The sequence below is a fragment of the Aquarana catesbeiana genome, linkage group LG01 (genome assembly GCF_042186555.1).
Source record: "Aquarana catesbeiana isolate 2022-GZ linkage group LG01, ASM4218655v1, whole genome shotgun sequence".
Taxonomy (NCBI): Eukaryota; Metazoa; Chordata; class Amphibia; order Anura; family Ranidae; genus Aquarana; species Aquarana catesbeiana.
The window spans coordinates 782,713,558-782,728,923 of NC_133324.1; the positions used below are offsets into that span (position 1 = coordinate 782,713,558).

General features: G+C 43.9%; 1 protein-coding gene across 2 annotated transcripts in view; it reads left to right on the top strand.

Annotated features, from left to right (window-relative positions):
• NEIL3 (nei like DNA glycosylase 3) overlaps positions 1–14,964 on the top strand; it is a 99,258-nt gene extending 84,294 nt beyond the window's left edge. For both annotated transcript variants that reach the window (XM_073606749.1, XM_073606745.1), the window contains 2 exons: positions 10,328–10,502; positions 14,547–14,964. In XM_073606749.1, coding sequence (XP_073462850.1) covers positions 10,328–10,502; positions 14,547–14,699 — 328 coding nt within the window. In that variant the 3' untranslated portion in view covers positions 14,700–14,964. The remainder of the gene's footprint in view (positions 1–10,327; positions 10,503–14,546) is intronic.
• Positions 14,965–15,366: the final 402 nt, after the last annotated feature.

Genomic DNA, 15,366 nt, shown 5'->3' on the forward strand with positions numbered 1-15,366 from the left:
TTGACAAACTAATCTATTAACCTTCTATGAGGAGGTGAGCTGCCATCTAGATAAAGGTAGGCCCGTATCTGGATTTTGCAAAAGCATTTACTCGGAATGGTCTGGGGTGCAAAGTGGGGTCCCTTAGGGTTCTGTGCTGGGACCAATCCTATTTAATTCACAAACGATCTGGAGGATGGGATAAATGGCTAAATCTCTGTATTTGCGGACGATACTAAGCTAAGCAGGGCAATAACTTCTCTGCAGAATGTGGAAACCTCGCAAGAAGATCTGAACAAATTTAATGGGGTGGTCAACTACATGGCAACTGAGGTTTAATGTTACAAAATGTAAAATCCATTTGGGTGGCAAAAATCTGAATGCAATCTACTCCATGGGGGGAGAACCCCTAGGGGAATCTAGGATGGAAAAGGACCTGGGGGTCCTAGTAGATGACAGGCTCAGCAATGGCATGTAATGCCAAGCTGCTGCAAGCAAAGCAAACAGAATGCAGGCATTAAAAAGGGGATTAACTCCAGAGATAAAACGATAATTCTCACTCTACAAGACTCTGGTCTGGCCGCACCTGGAGGATGCTGTCCAGTTTTGGGTACAAGTCCTCAGGAAGGATGTGCTGGAACTGGAGAGAGTCTAGAGAAGGGCAACAAAACTAATTAAGGGACTGGAGGACCTTGGTTATGAGTAGAGGTTATGAGCACTTAACTTGTTCTCTCTGGAGAGGAGATGCTTGAGAGGGGATATGATTTCTATGTACAAATACCGTACTGGTGACCTCACAATAGGGATAAAGCTTTTCCGTGAAAGGGAGCTTAATAAGACACGCGGGCATTCACTAAAATTAGAAGAAAAGCAGTTTAACCTTAAACTGCGTAGAGGGTTCTTTGCTGTAAGAGTGGTAAGAATGTGGAATTCTCTTCTACAGGCAGTGGTTTCAACCGAGAGCATCGATAATTTCAAAAAAAATATTAAATGGGCATCTGAACGACCACAACATACAGGGTTATACAATGTAATACTAACATAAAATCACACACATAGGTTGGACTTGTGCCTTTTTTTTTTTTCAGCCTCGCCTACTATGTAACTACCCAAATGACCCTGATCATTTCTATTCCTCTTCAGCCTAGAACCAACCTCCCCTTCTCCTGTGCCCTTTGGAATGCCCGCTCTGTTTGTAACAAACTCGCCACCGTTCATGACCTATTTATCACAAACTCCCTGAACCTTCTTGCAATTACTGAGACCTGGATTCAAGAATCTGACCTTCCTTCTTCTGCTTCTCTCTCCTATGGTGGCCTCCTGTGGACTCACTCCCCCAGGCTTAGTGGACAGAAAGGAGGTGATGTTGGAATCCCCCTATCCCCTCAAAGCACTTTTCAGGTTCTTCATCCCCCCTTCTCTGTCCCTCTCCTCATTTGAAGCTCACTGTATTTGTCTATTTTCTCCAGTTTCATTGAGAATTGCTGTGATCTATTGGTCCCTGGACCGGTATCAAACTTCCTTGACAACTTCTCTGCCTGGCTACCCTACTTTCTCTCTTCTGAAATTCCAGCAATCATTCTTGGTGACTTCAACATCCCTGTTAATCTTAACACTCCCGCTACTTCTAAGCTGCTGAGCCTAACCTCCTCTTTTGACCTAAAACAATGGACAGCACTTCTACTCACTCTGTTGGCAACTGCCTTGACCTCATATTCTCCTACCTATGCACTCCACACAGCCTCTCCAATATTCCTTTTCCTCTCTCTGATCACCACCTTATTAGTTTCACCCTCTCCTTGTCTGCCTCCTCCTTGCCTTCCAACTACCAAACTATCATCCTTGTCCTGCCCCAACTTGGCCACTTCTGTTTACAACACTGTCATCCCCCCTGGATACCTTCGCCCCCTCACTACGCACAGATTCAGGCCCCGACCGCTACAACCCTGGCAGACAGACAATATCAGAAGCCTCAAACATAGCTGTGCTCTTGAGCGTCTGTGGCGTAAAACTAAGTCACAGCAAGATTTCAGCCAATATATATCTGCCCTCCAAAAATACCATTCCGGCCAGCACACTGCCAAACAGACCTACTTTATCACTCTCATTAACACCCCCTCACGCACTCCCCGTCAACTCTTTTCTATCTTTATCATTCTTTGTCCTCTGTTACCCCCACCCACTAACTTACTTCCCAGGAGATTGCTAATCACTTCAAAAATAAGATTGAGAGAATTCGTCTTGAGGTCTCCGCTTTGCAGATATCTCCCTCACTTTACACTCCTTGTCCTCCTGCACAATCAATACTTCCCTCTTTTTTTAACCCAGCTACTATAGAGGAAGTCGCTAAACTTTTTTCTAATGCCCACCTACCCTCCTGCTCCTGGACCCTGTTCCTTCTCAAATACTACGGTCACCAACTGACTCAATCCTACACTCCTTAACTCATATCTTCAACCTCTCACTCTCTACTGGCATCTTCCCCAACCCTCTAAAACATGCGCTAGTCACTCCCATACCAAAAAAGGCCTCAGACCCCACCAATCTTAACAACCTAAGACCCATCTCTTTACTCCCTTTTGCCTCCAAACTCCTTGAACGTTTAGTCTACAACCGACTGAGCGACCACCTCATTGAGAATAACCTTCTTGATCCCCTTCAGTCTGGATTTCACCCACAGCACTCCACAGAAACTGCCCACCTAAAACTCGCAAAGGACTTACTAACAGCCAAAACCAACGGTCGTTATTCCGTACTCTTACACTTGGACCTTTCCGCTGCCTTTGATACAGTTGACCACCCCCTCCTCCAAAAAACTCAATTTACTTGGTCTCCATGGCTGCACTCTCTGTTGGTTCGAATGTTACCTACCTCATCACACCTTCAGTGTCACTTACAACTCCACTTCCTCTTCTCCAACTCCTCTTACCGTTGGGGTCCCCTAAGATTCTGTCCTTTTGACCTCTACTATTCTCGATCTACACATCCTCCCTGGGTCAGTTGATAGCCTCCCATGGCTTTCACTACCATTTTTATATGCTGAGGACACCCAAATCTATCTCTCTGCCCCTCAGCTCACCCCATCAATCTCCTCACGCATCACTGATTTACTAACAGACCTATTGGCCTGGGTGTCAAACCACTTCCTCAAACTGAATCTGTCTAAAAACCGAGCTCATAATATTTTCTCCCCCACGTGCCCCCTCCCCTGACTTCTGACTTCTCTGTCAAGATCAATGGCACATCTATCACTCCGTCCCCACATGCCAGGGTGCTAGGGGTAACCTTAGACTCTGAACTGTCTTTTCAGGCTCACATACAATCCCTGTCCAAATCATGCTGCCTTAGCCTCTGCAACATTTCCAGAATACGCCCCTTTTTAACTGACACCACCAAGCTTCTAATTCACTCCCTGGTTATCTCTGGCCTCGACTACTGCAACTTCCTCCTCATTGGATTACCTTTACATAGACTATCCCCTCTTCAGTCCATAATGAATGCCGCTGCAAGACGCCTCCACCTTACTAACCATTCAGTGTCCTCCACCCCTCTCTGCCAATCCCTCCACTGGCTTCCACTCGCCAAACAAAAAAAATTCGAAGTACTAACAATAATTTACAAAGCCATCCATAACCCTGACCCCAGCTACATCACTAACCTAGTCCCAAAATACCAACCAAGCCACTCTCTTCGGTCATCCCAAGACCTCCTGCTCTCTAGCTCTCTTGTCACCACCTCCCATGTTCGCCTCCAGGATTTCTCCAGAGCTTCTTCCATCCTTTGAAACTCCCTACCCAAATCTGTCCGACTGTCCCCTAATCTATCCATCTTTAGGCAATCCCTGAAAACCCTTCTCTTCAAAGAAGCTTATCCTGCTTCTAACACTGTTTTACCTTTTGTATGAATTGACCCTTCCTTTTTAGATTGTAAGCGCTAATGAGCAGGGCCCTCTGATTCCTCTTGTACCAAATTGTAATGTAACTGTAATGTCTGCCCTCATGTTGTAAAGCGATGCGCAAACTGTTGGCGCTATAAATAAATAAATATATAAAACCTGTATAATAATAATACATACCCTAGTTCCTTATACTGTGTATTGCCCCCTTTAACATCAATCACAGCTTGAAGTCTTTTGTGGTATTTGTGGATGAGGCTCTTTATCTTCTCAGATGGTAAAGCTGCCCATTCCTCTCTTGCAAAAAGCCTCCAGTTCCTGTAAATTCTTGGGCTGTCTTGCATGAACTGCACGTTTTGAGATCTTCCCAGAGTGGCTCAATGATATTGAGGTCAGGAGACTGAGAATGGCCACTCCAAGACCTTCACTTTATTCTGCTGTAGCCAATGACAGGTTGACTTGGCCTTGTGTTTTAGATCATTGTCATGTTAGAATGTCCAAGTATGTCCCATGCGCAGCTTCCTGGCTGATGAATGCAAATGTTCCTCCAGTATTTTTTGATGACATACTGCATTCATCTTGCATAAATTTTGACCAAATTTCCTGTGTCTTTGTAGCTCACCCCCCCCCCCCCTCCCCCCAAAACATCAGCGATCCACCTCCGTGTTTCACAGTGGGAATGGTGTACCTTTCATCATAGGCCTCCTTGATTCCTCTACAAATGTAGCATTTATGGCTGTGGCCTCGTCACTCCAAATTACTTTGTGCCAGAAGGTTCGAGGCTTGTCTCTGTGCTGTTTGGCATATTGCAAGCTGGATACTTTGTGGTATTTTGTGTAGTAATGGCTTTCTTCTGGCGACTTGACCATGTAGCCCATCTTTTTTCAAGTGCCTCCTTATTGTGCATCTTGAAACAGCCACACCACATGTTTTCAGAGAGTCCTGTATTTCACCTGAAGTTATTTGTGGATTTTTCTTTGCATCCAGAACAATTTTCCTGGCAGTTGTGGCTGAAATTTTAGTTGGTCTACATGACCTTGGTTTGGTTTCAACAGAACCCCTCAATTTCCACTTCTTGGTTAGTTTGAACACTGCTGATTGGCATTCTCAATTCCTTTTTATATCCCTTTCCTGTTTTATACAGTTAAACTACATTTTCCCTCAGATCCTTTTTACAGGGAGGGGTTCTTTTTATATCCCTTTCCTGTTTTATACAGTTAAACTACATTTTCCCGCAGATCCTTTTTACAATTCTTTTGCTTTCCCCATGACTCAGAATCCAGAAACGTCAGTGCAGCACTGGATGAAAGATGCAAGGGTCTGTCAGGAGTCCAGAAACTCACTAACCTTTTATACACACACACTTACTAATTACAAGCAAGAAGATCACAGGTGAGGATGGTTACCTTTTTAATAGCCATTCAAACCCCTTTGTGTCAACTTGTGTGCATGTTATCAGGCCAAAATCACCAGGGTATGTAAACTTTTGATCATGGTATTTTGGGTAGTTTCTGTTGTCATGATTTTAAAGAGTAAAACGCACTTGATTGATAATAAATGGCTTCAGCCAAACCCTAACCATGAGTGAAAAATGGTTTTGTGTTATCGTTAATTTTGAAAAATGGCCAAGAAATCATAAATTCTGCCAGGGTATGTAAACTTATGAGCACAACTGTATGTGTGTATCTCTCTCATCTCTGTATCTCTTGTGCCTTGCAAAAGTATTCCCCCCCCCCCCCCCCTTGGCATTTTTTTTCTTTATTTAGTTGCCTCACAACCTGGAATTAACATGGATTGAGGATTTGCATCATTTAATTTACAGAACATGCTCACAACTTGGAAGATGTGTTGTGTTTTTTTTTTTTTTCTGTGAAGCAAACAACAAATAGGACAAAATAACAGAATAAGTCAATGTGCATAACTATACTTTTGCGGCTATCACAGCTCCAAATTGCTTTGGATAAGTCTCTGAGCTTGCCACATCTTACCACTGGGGTCTTTGCCCATTCCTCCTTGGAAAAACTGCTCCAGCTCCTTCAAGTTGGATGGTTTACGCTTGTGAACAGCAATCTTAACTCTGACCACGGATTTTCTATTGGATTTAGGTCTGGGCTTTGACTAGGCCATTCCAACATATTTACATGTTTCCCCTTAAACCACTCTAGTGTTGCTTTAGCAGTGTGTTTTGTGGTCATTGTCCTGCAGGAAGGTGAACCTTCATCCTAGCTTCAAATCGCACACAGAGTGGAACAGGTTTTGCTCAAGAATATCCCTGTATTTAGCACCATCCATCTTTCCCTTAACTCTGACCAGTTTCCCCGCCCCGACTGCTGAAAAACATCCCCACAGCATGATGCTGCCACCTACCACCATGTTTCACTGTGGGGATGGTGTTCTTTGGGTGATGTGTTGGGTTTGCGCCAGACATAGCGTTTTCTTTGATGGCCAAAAAGTTCAAATTTAGTCTCATCAGACCAGAGCACCTTCCTCCGTACATTTGGGAGTCTCCGACGTGCCTTTTCACAAACTCAAAACGTGCCATTTTGTTTGCTGAAAGTAATGGCTTTCTTCTGGCCACTCTGCCATAAAGCCCAACTCTATGGAGGGTACAACTTTGTCATCCTATGTACAGATACTCCAGTCTCTGCTGTGGCACTCTGCAGCTCCTCCAGGGTTAACTTAGGTCTCTGTTCTGCCTCTGATTAATGCCCTCCTTGCCCTGTCTGTGAGTTTTGGTGTGCGGCCGTCTCTTGGCAGGTTTGCTGTTGTGCCATGTTCTTTCCATTTAGGTTATGATAGATTTGATGGTACTCCTAGGGATCATCAAATATTTGGATATTTTTTTTTTTATAACCTAACCCTGACTTGTACTTAACATTGTCCCTTACTTGTTTGGAGAGTTCCTTGGTTTTCATGGCAGTGTTTGGTTAGTGGTGCCTCTTGCTTAGGTGTTGCAGCCTCTGGGGCCTTTCAAAAAGGTGTGTGTGTGTGTGTGTGTGTGTGTGTGTGTATGTAATAACAGATCATGTGACACTTAGACTGCACACAGGTGGACATCATTTCACGAATTATGCGACTTCTGAAGGTAATTGGTTGTGCCAGAGCTTTTTATGGCCTTCATAACAAAGGATACATATGCACCTGCCAATTATCATTTTTTTTATTTCTGAAAAATAGTCAGAAAAAGCTTTCCCTTTCCCAGCTGGCCCCCAGGTGTCATGACCTCTTCTCCAACACTCCTGGCCAGTTAATGCTTAGTGTGTCCTCGGAGATTTTTTTTTTTTTCAGCTTTGCTGTTTCAAGATTTTGTGATGCTTCTTCACTCAACAGCTGCTTCAAGCTGGATGTTAAATTCCAGATGTTACTCCAGTCAGCTATAGAGCACAGTTTTTTTTCAATCCATATAATATCGAATGTCTCATTGGGAGAGGCAGATGCGTGCCAGAGTGTACCCTCCTTCAAGGACCAGACTCTGCTTTAGGTGTAATTTCAGCATAGGCCTAAGGATTCACTGCCCTAAGGTTCAGACCCATAGCAGCTGCTTTGTCTTGACCCAGTCTCTATAGACAAACCCCTATGTGGGCTAGATAGGCTGTTGCGCTTCTGTTTATCCCTACAGGGTTAGCGTATAATACATGTTGCTACTGGGACTGGTTTCCACAGGCTGTGATCTGGTCATGTCTATCTGCCTGCACTCTGGAAGGGGCGGAGTTCCACAGGGATTATCTGTCCTCCTTTCCTTTCTGCAGAAACTCCTCTCTGCTTCTTCGTACTGGGGACATTGCACAGTCGCACCTGCATTTTTTTTTTTTTTTCTTTCAGCTTGATTTTACCATCATTCTTTTCAGGCTTGTGGGCCTAGTTTTATATCCACTTTAAGTTGCTCATTTATCCCATAGGTTTAAGGGCCTTTGCTCATGAAGTCATCCCTAATGCTCTTATATTAGACCATCACTTTGGGTGTAAAATCTAAATTTGGGTTTAGTCAGCCCTCCAAAAACCTCCTTTTGAATCATTGGGTAAACTCTTTCCATTCACACAAGGTGACCTCCATGTGGTTATTACCTTGGATAGGAGGGTTATTGAGTTGCTGCCTACCTTGTCCCGCTAAAAGCCCTTTTTGATGCTCCATAGAGAATAGGTTGAGGTGAGACCTTCCTTTTTTGCTCAAGGTAATCTGAGTTTCACTTTAACAAATTTAACAGAATTTTTTTTGCCTTGGTTGATAAACATTCTGTGGCAATTGAGCTCTAAAGTTTGGATGTGTACCGGGCCATAAAGCTTCATTTAGGAAATTGGATTCTTTGTCGTTCTGGAGGGACCCAAGAAATGGGCTTTGGATTCCAACTCTGCATTTTCAGTTGGATTTGCCAAAGTTCGGGTTCACAAGTCAAAAGTGAAGATTCTTTCCTTTCCTATCTGAGTCCACTTTACCAGGTCAGTAGGCTTTTCATGAGCTTTTTGTAGTCGGCCTCTGTGCCTTAGGTTTGCAAGGCTGTGACCTGGGCTTAAGCCCACACCTGCACTAAGTTTTACAAAGTGGATGTGTCTGTGTCAGCTAATGCCAGTTTTGGTCACAATATGCTGCAGGCAGCTTTGTAATGTCCCAGATTTGTTGCTAGGCTCTAATTTTTCTTATTGGGGTTGCCAACTCCTGTTTCTGAACTGCTTGCCGAAGTCCCATGGTTCAAAAGTTTAAAACACTCTGTGCCTTAATTGCCAAGCGTTGCCGTGGCTACACGATGACTCCACGTGTATGATAGAAGTTATATGGAGATCGCAACACTGAGTCACCTGGCCTGTTTGGAATTTTAACAAGGCAATTTTTGAATATTTTATGATGCAATGCATTACTTTTAATAAGCCGATTACCTTAAGGTGTGTTTACTCTATTGGTGGCTCTGTCTCAATTTCTATCCCCACATGTGGAGTGTGTCTTTATTAATCTGGATGGAGATTGACGTGTACAAGCCGCTCTTCAATAACAATAGTCAATGGCAACAACATCTGGTGAGCTTTATTCTTAAGGGAGTGGAATTGGCACACATCACGTTGGTTAAGGATTTTGGTGGCTCAACCTGATTTTGTTTTACTATCTTTTCATCACTTTTAAGTTGAACTGTATTACCATATTGATTTGCATTTTTTGGAGCATATATCTATTTTTATTTATTTTGGATATGCCATATAGACACTTTTCATTATGTATAGGTGTTTGATGTTGATCATTTCACAATGCTTATATTTGGGAAATATTTGTAGATTACCGTATTTATCGGCGTATAACGCATTTTTTTTCCCCCTTAAAATCAGGGGAAAATTGTGGGTGTGTGTTATACGCCGATTCCCCGCTGTCTGGGCAAGAGGAGCGCCGCTGACATTAACTGAGCCGAGTGTACTGTGTACTCGGCTCTGCTCACAGTCATGCCCAGCCCCGTCTCCTAGCCTTTACGTCCCGCCATTGGACCGGTGTTGTGTCTATCATAGGAGCCGGGCCAAGGGGCAAGACGGGGGCGTGACTGCGAGCAGAGCCGAGTACACTACACTTGGCTCGGTTCGCTCTATGTTGGCGGCGAGAGGAGCTGAATATCGCGGCGGCAAATTTAAAAACCAAACATGCTGCAATTTTGGGCAACGCTGCAGATGGACACTGGACAAGGTTGTATGGATGGGCATTTAAAATGTAAGTTTTTTTTTTTTTTTTTTTTTTTTTTTTTTTTTCCTTAAACTTCCCTCCTAAACTTGCGTGTTATACGCCGATAAATACGGTAATTTAGTGCGCTATTGTGGAATTATTTCTCTTTTTTACATTGACATTTGTTTCACCTCATTTGCATGTTTATTGAATATTAAGTAGCAGCACAAGCAGGTGTTTTTCATTAGCGCAGTGCACACACATATGAATATGACATGTTATTTAAAAATAAACGGTAATCTTTAATATCACATTAAAGGATAAGTGCACCTTTTGATAATAAATGCACAGGTAAAAAATTTGCATTTTCTTATTTTTTGTTGCAGGAACCTGTAGAGCATTGCACAAGCGAGCAGCAGATCTGTCAGTTTATCTGCTTGCTAGTATGAGCAAGCAGATACACGTTGACTGGACGAATCCATTAACTCAATCAAATCAAACAGTGCTCACAGTGCCATGATGTGGTAGTTCATTGAGAACTACAAGCCAACAGCCGCTAAGGCTGTTGGATTTGTAGTTCCATTCACAAAACACTGTGAATGAGTCTTCAATCTCCTGCAAGTAGCATTATAACCCATGCTTTATAAAAATATAATGTTGTATCTCTCATTGGACACTGAAAAGGGATTTTACATGTAGTACAAAAATCATTTTCCTTTTACTTTTTCACTATAAAAAGGGTATGACTTTGTACATGATTAAATGTAAGCGCTGTATGTATCAGCAGAAGGCATTAATGCTGTAATGAACTCCTACAGCTCTCCTCGAGTTAATCAGACACAGGGAACCTCTTCTCCACATGGTGGAAGCCTGCTATGCAATAAGCACAAAAGACCGTGTGTTCTCCATGTTGTCAGGAAGGATGGAGAGAATAAAGGAAGACAGTTTTTCAGTTGTTCCTTGCCCAGGGAAAATCGATGTGAATTTTTTGAGGTAAGTAGATCTTTTACTTCCCTATAATCTACACTGATGTGAATGATCCCTGCTCGTATGCTGGGACCAGCACATGTTCAAATTGGATAAAAATCCACTAGGGAATGACTATTCATTTTTGGTGGATTAACCCTTTAAAAATCTTTGATTTTTATTTGTTGAATGCCAGATGAGCTAATAATGCTCTCTGATGTCCACTTGGTTTACCGTTAATCTAAATGTTTTTTTAAAATGCATTTAAACCCCAAAAAACAAAGTTGTAATATTCTATCTTACGCATTCTTGGATGCAGTGGCTACATTTTTTAGGGTAAAAACATTTTTCAACAAGTATAGAATATACTTGTTGATCTTGTCAAAGAAAACAAATGTCCTCCTTTTTTTCTTGTGTAGATTACTAGTCCCATCACTCCACCATATAATTGAGATGAACAAAGGCAGGTTGTTTGAAGTTCAGCTTGTCTGACAACCTTGGCTGTCCCATCAATAGAGTGGAGGAAAAAAGTAGTAATGAAAGTACTGTGTGAGTCATTCACAGGAATACAAGGTGAAACTAAAGGGGTAAAAAGCAAATTATTGCAGCGACTACATCTAAGAACCAGTAAACTGCAATCCGTTAAAGGAGTTGTAAAGGCAGTTTTTATTATCGTAATGCGTTCTATGCATTTAAGATAAAAAGCCTTCTGTGTGCATCAGCCCCCCTAATACTTACCTGAGCCCATCTAGATCCAGCGATGATACAGGAGTGTCTCATCTGCCCGGGATGCCCCTCCTCATTGGTTGAGACAGCAGGGCAGTGCCATTGGCTCCTGCAAGCAGCCAATGAGCAGAGAAAGGGGGTGGACCAGGCCACGGCTCAATGTCTGAGGCTGGGTTCACACTGGTCCAACAAACGCTCCGACATTGGAAGCTCATGACGTGTGAAATTTAATGTTTCCCTATGGGAGCCATCCTAACCGGTCCGACACAAGTCGTTTCGACTTTAGAAATGCTCCCTGTACTACTTTGGTCTGACTTTGATCCTACTTCAGCCTATTGACTATCATTGAAGTCGGTTTGCCGTCTCGCATGATCCGACTTCGGCACGCGACTTGTGCTCAGAAGATCTTGAGGGGGAACTCCGTGCCAAATTTTAAATAAAAAACTGGCATGGGTTCCCCCTCCAAGAGCATACCAGGCCCTTAGGTCTGGTATGGACCTTGAGGGGAACCCCCTACCCCAAAAAAACGGTGTGGGGGTCCCCCCAAATCCATACCAGACCATTATCCGAGCACGCAGCCCGGCCGGTCAGGAATGGGGGTGGGGACGAGCGAGCGCCCCCCCCTCCTACTGAACCGTACCAGGCCGCATGCCCTCAACATGGGGGGGTTGGTGCCTTGGGGGAGGGGGGCACGCTGCGGCCCCCCCCCCCCACAGCACCTTGTCCCCATGTTGATGAGGACAAGGGACTCTTCCCGACAACCCTGGCCGTTGGTTGTCGGGGTCTGCGGGCGGGGGGCTTATCGGAATACGGGAGCCCTCTTTAATAAGGGAGCCCCCAGATCCCGGGCCTCCCACCCTATGTGAATGAGTATGGGGTACATGGTACCCCTACCCATTCACCTAGGGAAAAAGTGTCAATAAAAAAAACACAGATTTTTAAAGTAATTTATTAGACAGCTCGGGGTAGTCTTCTTCTGACTTCGGGGGGTCTCTCCGGTTCTTCTCTGCGCTCTCCGGGTCTTCTGCCGGGCTCCTCCGCTATCTTCTGCTCTTTTGCTGTAGCGGAGGAGCCCGGTCTGCTGCCTTCTTCTCTTCTGATGTTGACACGACGCTCTCTCCGGCTGGAATGCACTCTGGGCGCTCCGCTCTGACTTATATAGGCGGTGACCCCGCCCCCTTATGCCGTCACAGTCCCTGGGCATGCTGGGAGTGTGACGTTTTAGGGGGCGTGGTCATCACCTGATGACCACGCCCCCTTATGCCGTCAGTCCCAGCATGCCCAGGGACTGAGACGGCATAAGGGGGCGGGGTCACCGCCTATATAAGCCATAGCAGAGCGCACAGAGAGCATTCCAGCTGGAGAGAGCGTCGTGTCAACATTGGAAGAAAAGAAGAAGGTAGAAGTCCGGGCCACCGCTAGCAATAGAGCTGTAGAAAATAGCGGAGGAGCCGGCAGAAGATCAGGACACCGGGAGGAGACGCCAGAGAGACCCCGAAGTCGGAAGAAGGCCCCGGAGCTGTCTAATAAATTACTTTAAAAACCTGTGTACTGTGTTTTTTTTTTTTTTTTTATTGACACTTTTTTCCCTAGGCGAATGGGTAGGGGTACGATATACCCCATGCTCATTCCCAAAGGGTGGGGGGCCGGGATCTGGGGGCCCCCTCATTAAAGGGGGCTCCCGGATTCTTCTAAGCCCCCCACCCCAACAACCAACGGCCAGGGTTGTCGCGAAGAGGCCCTTGTCCTCATCAGCATGGGAACAAGGTGCTTTGGGGGGGGCCCGCAGCACGCCCCCCTCCCCCAAGGCACCAACCCCCCCATGTTGAGGGCATGCGGCCTGGTACGGTTCAGGAGGGGGGGGGCGCTCGCTCGTCCCCAACCCCATTCCTGACCGGCCGGGCTGCGTGCTCGAATAAGGGTCTGGTATGGATTTGGGGGGACCCCCATGCTGTTTTTTCGGTGTAGGGGGTTCCCCTCAAGGTCCATACCAGACCTAAGAGCCTGGTATGCTCTTGGAGGGGGAACCCATGCTGTTTTTTTATTTAAAATTTGGCGTGGAGTTCCCCCTTAAGATTCACACCAAGACATCCGACATTGTGTTATTTCCTGCCCCCTGCTGTAGCCCCTCCCATTGTGTGTTAGTATAACTTGTCCTTTGACCAAGTAAAACTATCTGAAAAGTCGGATCAAAGTAGTATCCTGTTCATGAAAGTCAGATGGATGTAGGACTGATGTCACAGAGCAAAGTAGGATGAAAGTCGTATAGTATAGTGTGAACCTAGCCTGAATGGACACTGCTATGACTCAGCTCAGGTGCCCCATAACAAGCTGCTTGCTGTGGGGGCACTCAACAGGAGGGGCCAGGAGCACGGAAGAGGAATCTGAAAAGAGAAGGATCTGGGCTGCTCTATGCAAAATAATTGTACAGAGCAGGCAAGTATAACAGGTGTTTTTTTTTTTTAATTTTTTAGATAAAAATAAGCAAGACTTTACGATCCTTTTTTCGTATTTAGACAAGCTTTAAATCACTTATGAACACCTTTTAACAAGCTTCTGACACACTGCTGCTTCCAAATGTCTGTACTGTGCAACCTTCACCATTAATAAGTGTGGGCGATGTAATGAGTAAATAATATTGTAATTATATATTTGTTAGAAGGAAAATGTATTAAAAGTATTGTGTTGGTGTTATTGTAATTAGTTCCACTTCAAAGGTTGGCCTTTTGTTTACCCTGATCACACATCACACATCACATTGGTCGTAAACAACCTTCTTTGACTTATCCAATCAGGCCGTGCCCAAAACAATTAGGGAGAATTATATTGGCCACAGTAGAGAAGGGGGGGGGGGGGGGAACATAATGCTTTGGCACCAAGCTATGAGTCTTTGTGTGGGGACACAGCAGTTGCCATGCCCCGACCTGAAGTAAAAAGGTAAACTAACGCCATACTTTTACATTGTATATATGGTTGCTGTGGGTAATTTGTAAATATCATATAAGCCAGGGGACTTATACTGTACATTGTGTTGTAAATACTGTCTAGTGTGTAATTTGTATACATTATGTAACCCTATCAATAAATGTGTATTGCGGATGGAACTACCTCTTGTGTGAGATATTTTAGATGTGTGTGTCCATACTACTACAATGATTGGAGTGTATGCACATAGACACAAACTAGGCAGCAAAGGGTTGTGCTGATACCACAGAACACTTTGGTAAAGGTATATGTGCACAATTGCCCTGTCCATCTGGAATGCACCTTTCTAATCTAATGTTTTTGACATTGTTTCCAGTTTTACTACCATTTACCCCCTGTCCTGTTTAATCTCTTTTACAGTGGGCTGACCTTCATTTTCCATTTTGCAATCACGGAAAGCGCTGTGTAATGAGAACAGTACTTAAGATTGGTCCAAACAATGGCAAAAACTTTTATGTCTGTCCTTTTGGCAGAGATAAACAGTGTGATTTCTTTGAATGGGCTAAAGAATGAGACTAACACTGCTTTTGTTACTGACAGTTGCTTGCTTCATACATTATCAGCCATATTTCATCCAAGGTGCAATTAAAGGAAGACATCCCAAGAAATCTAAGTGCTATATTTCACTGCAAACTGTTTTGTCAACCTTGCAATAAAAATATCAAACATGTACTTTATATTTGACATTTGACAGTGCATTGCATTTTAATTTCTAATATATAAATGTGCTGTGTATTACCTATTGCTAATTGGAAAATAATAAAAAAATATTAAATGACTTAGGGTTGGTAATGTATACTTCATTAAACTAAAGTGGTGTTCACTAGTAGCAATGCTCAGCCTTAAAGTGGATGTAAACCCAATGTCATCCTTTCTAAACTACTGCCATAGTGAATATGAATATCACAGATCTCACAATCATCAGTAACACGCTCAGATTACCCTGTGCATTGCCAAAATGTCAAGGCTATTAAATGAAAAGGTGGAGTAAATAATCTTAGACAAGCATTATGAACTTAAAACTGTTAAAGGAACATTTTACTACCTCAAAAATGTGGAGCTTGGTTTCCCCGGTATTTAAAAACTGCATGCATTTTCATATGCTCCAGAGATACTGCCTTATATTTTTGTAGGCCCCTATTCAGCTCATATGAATGGCAAAACACCAAAAATGCAGCAT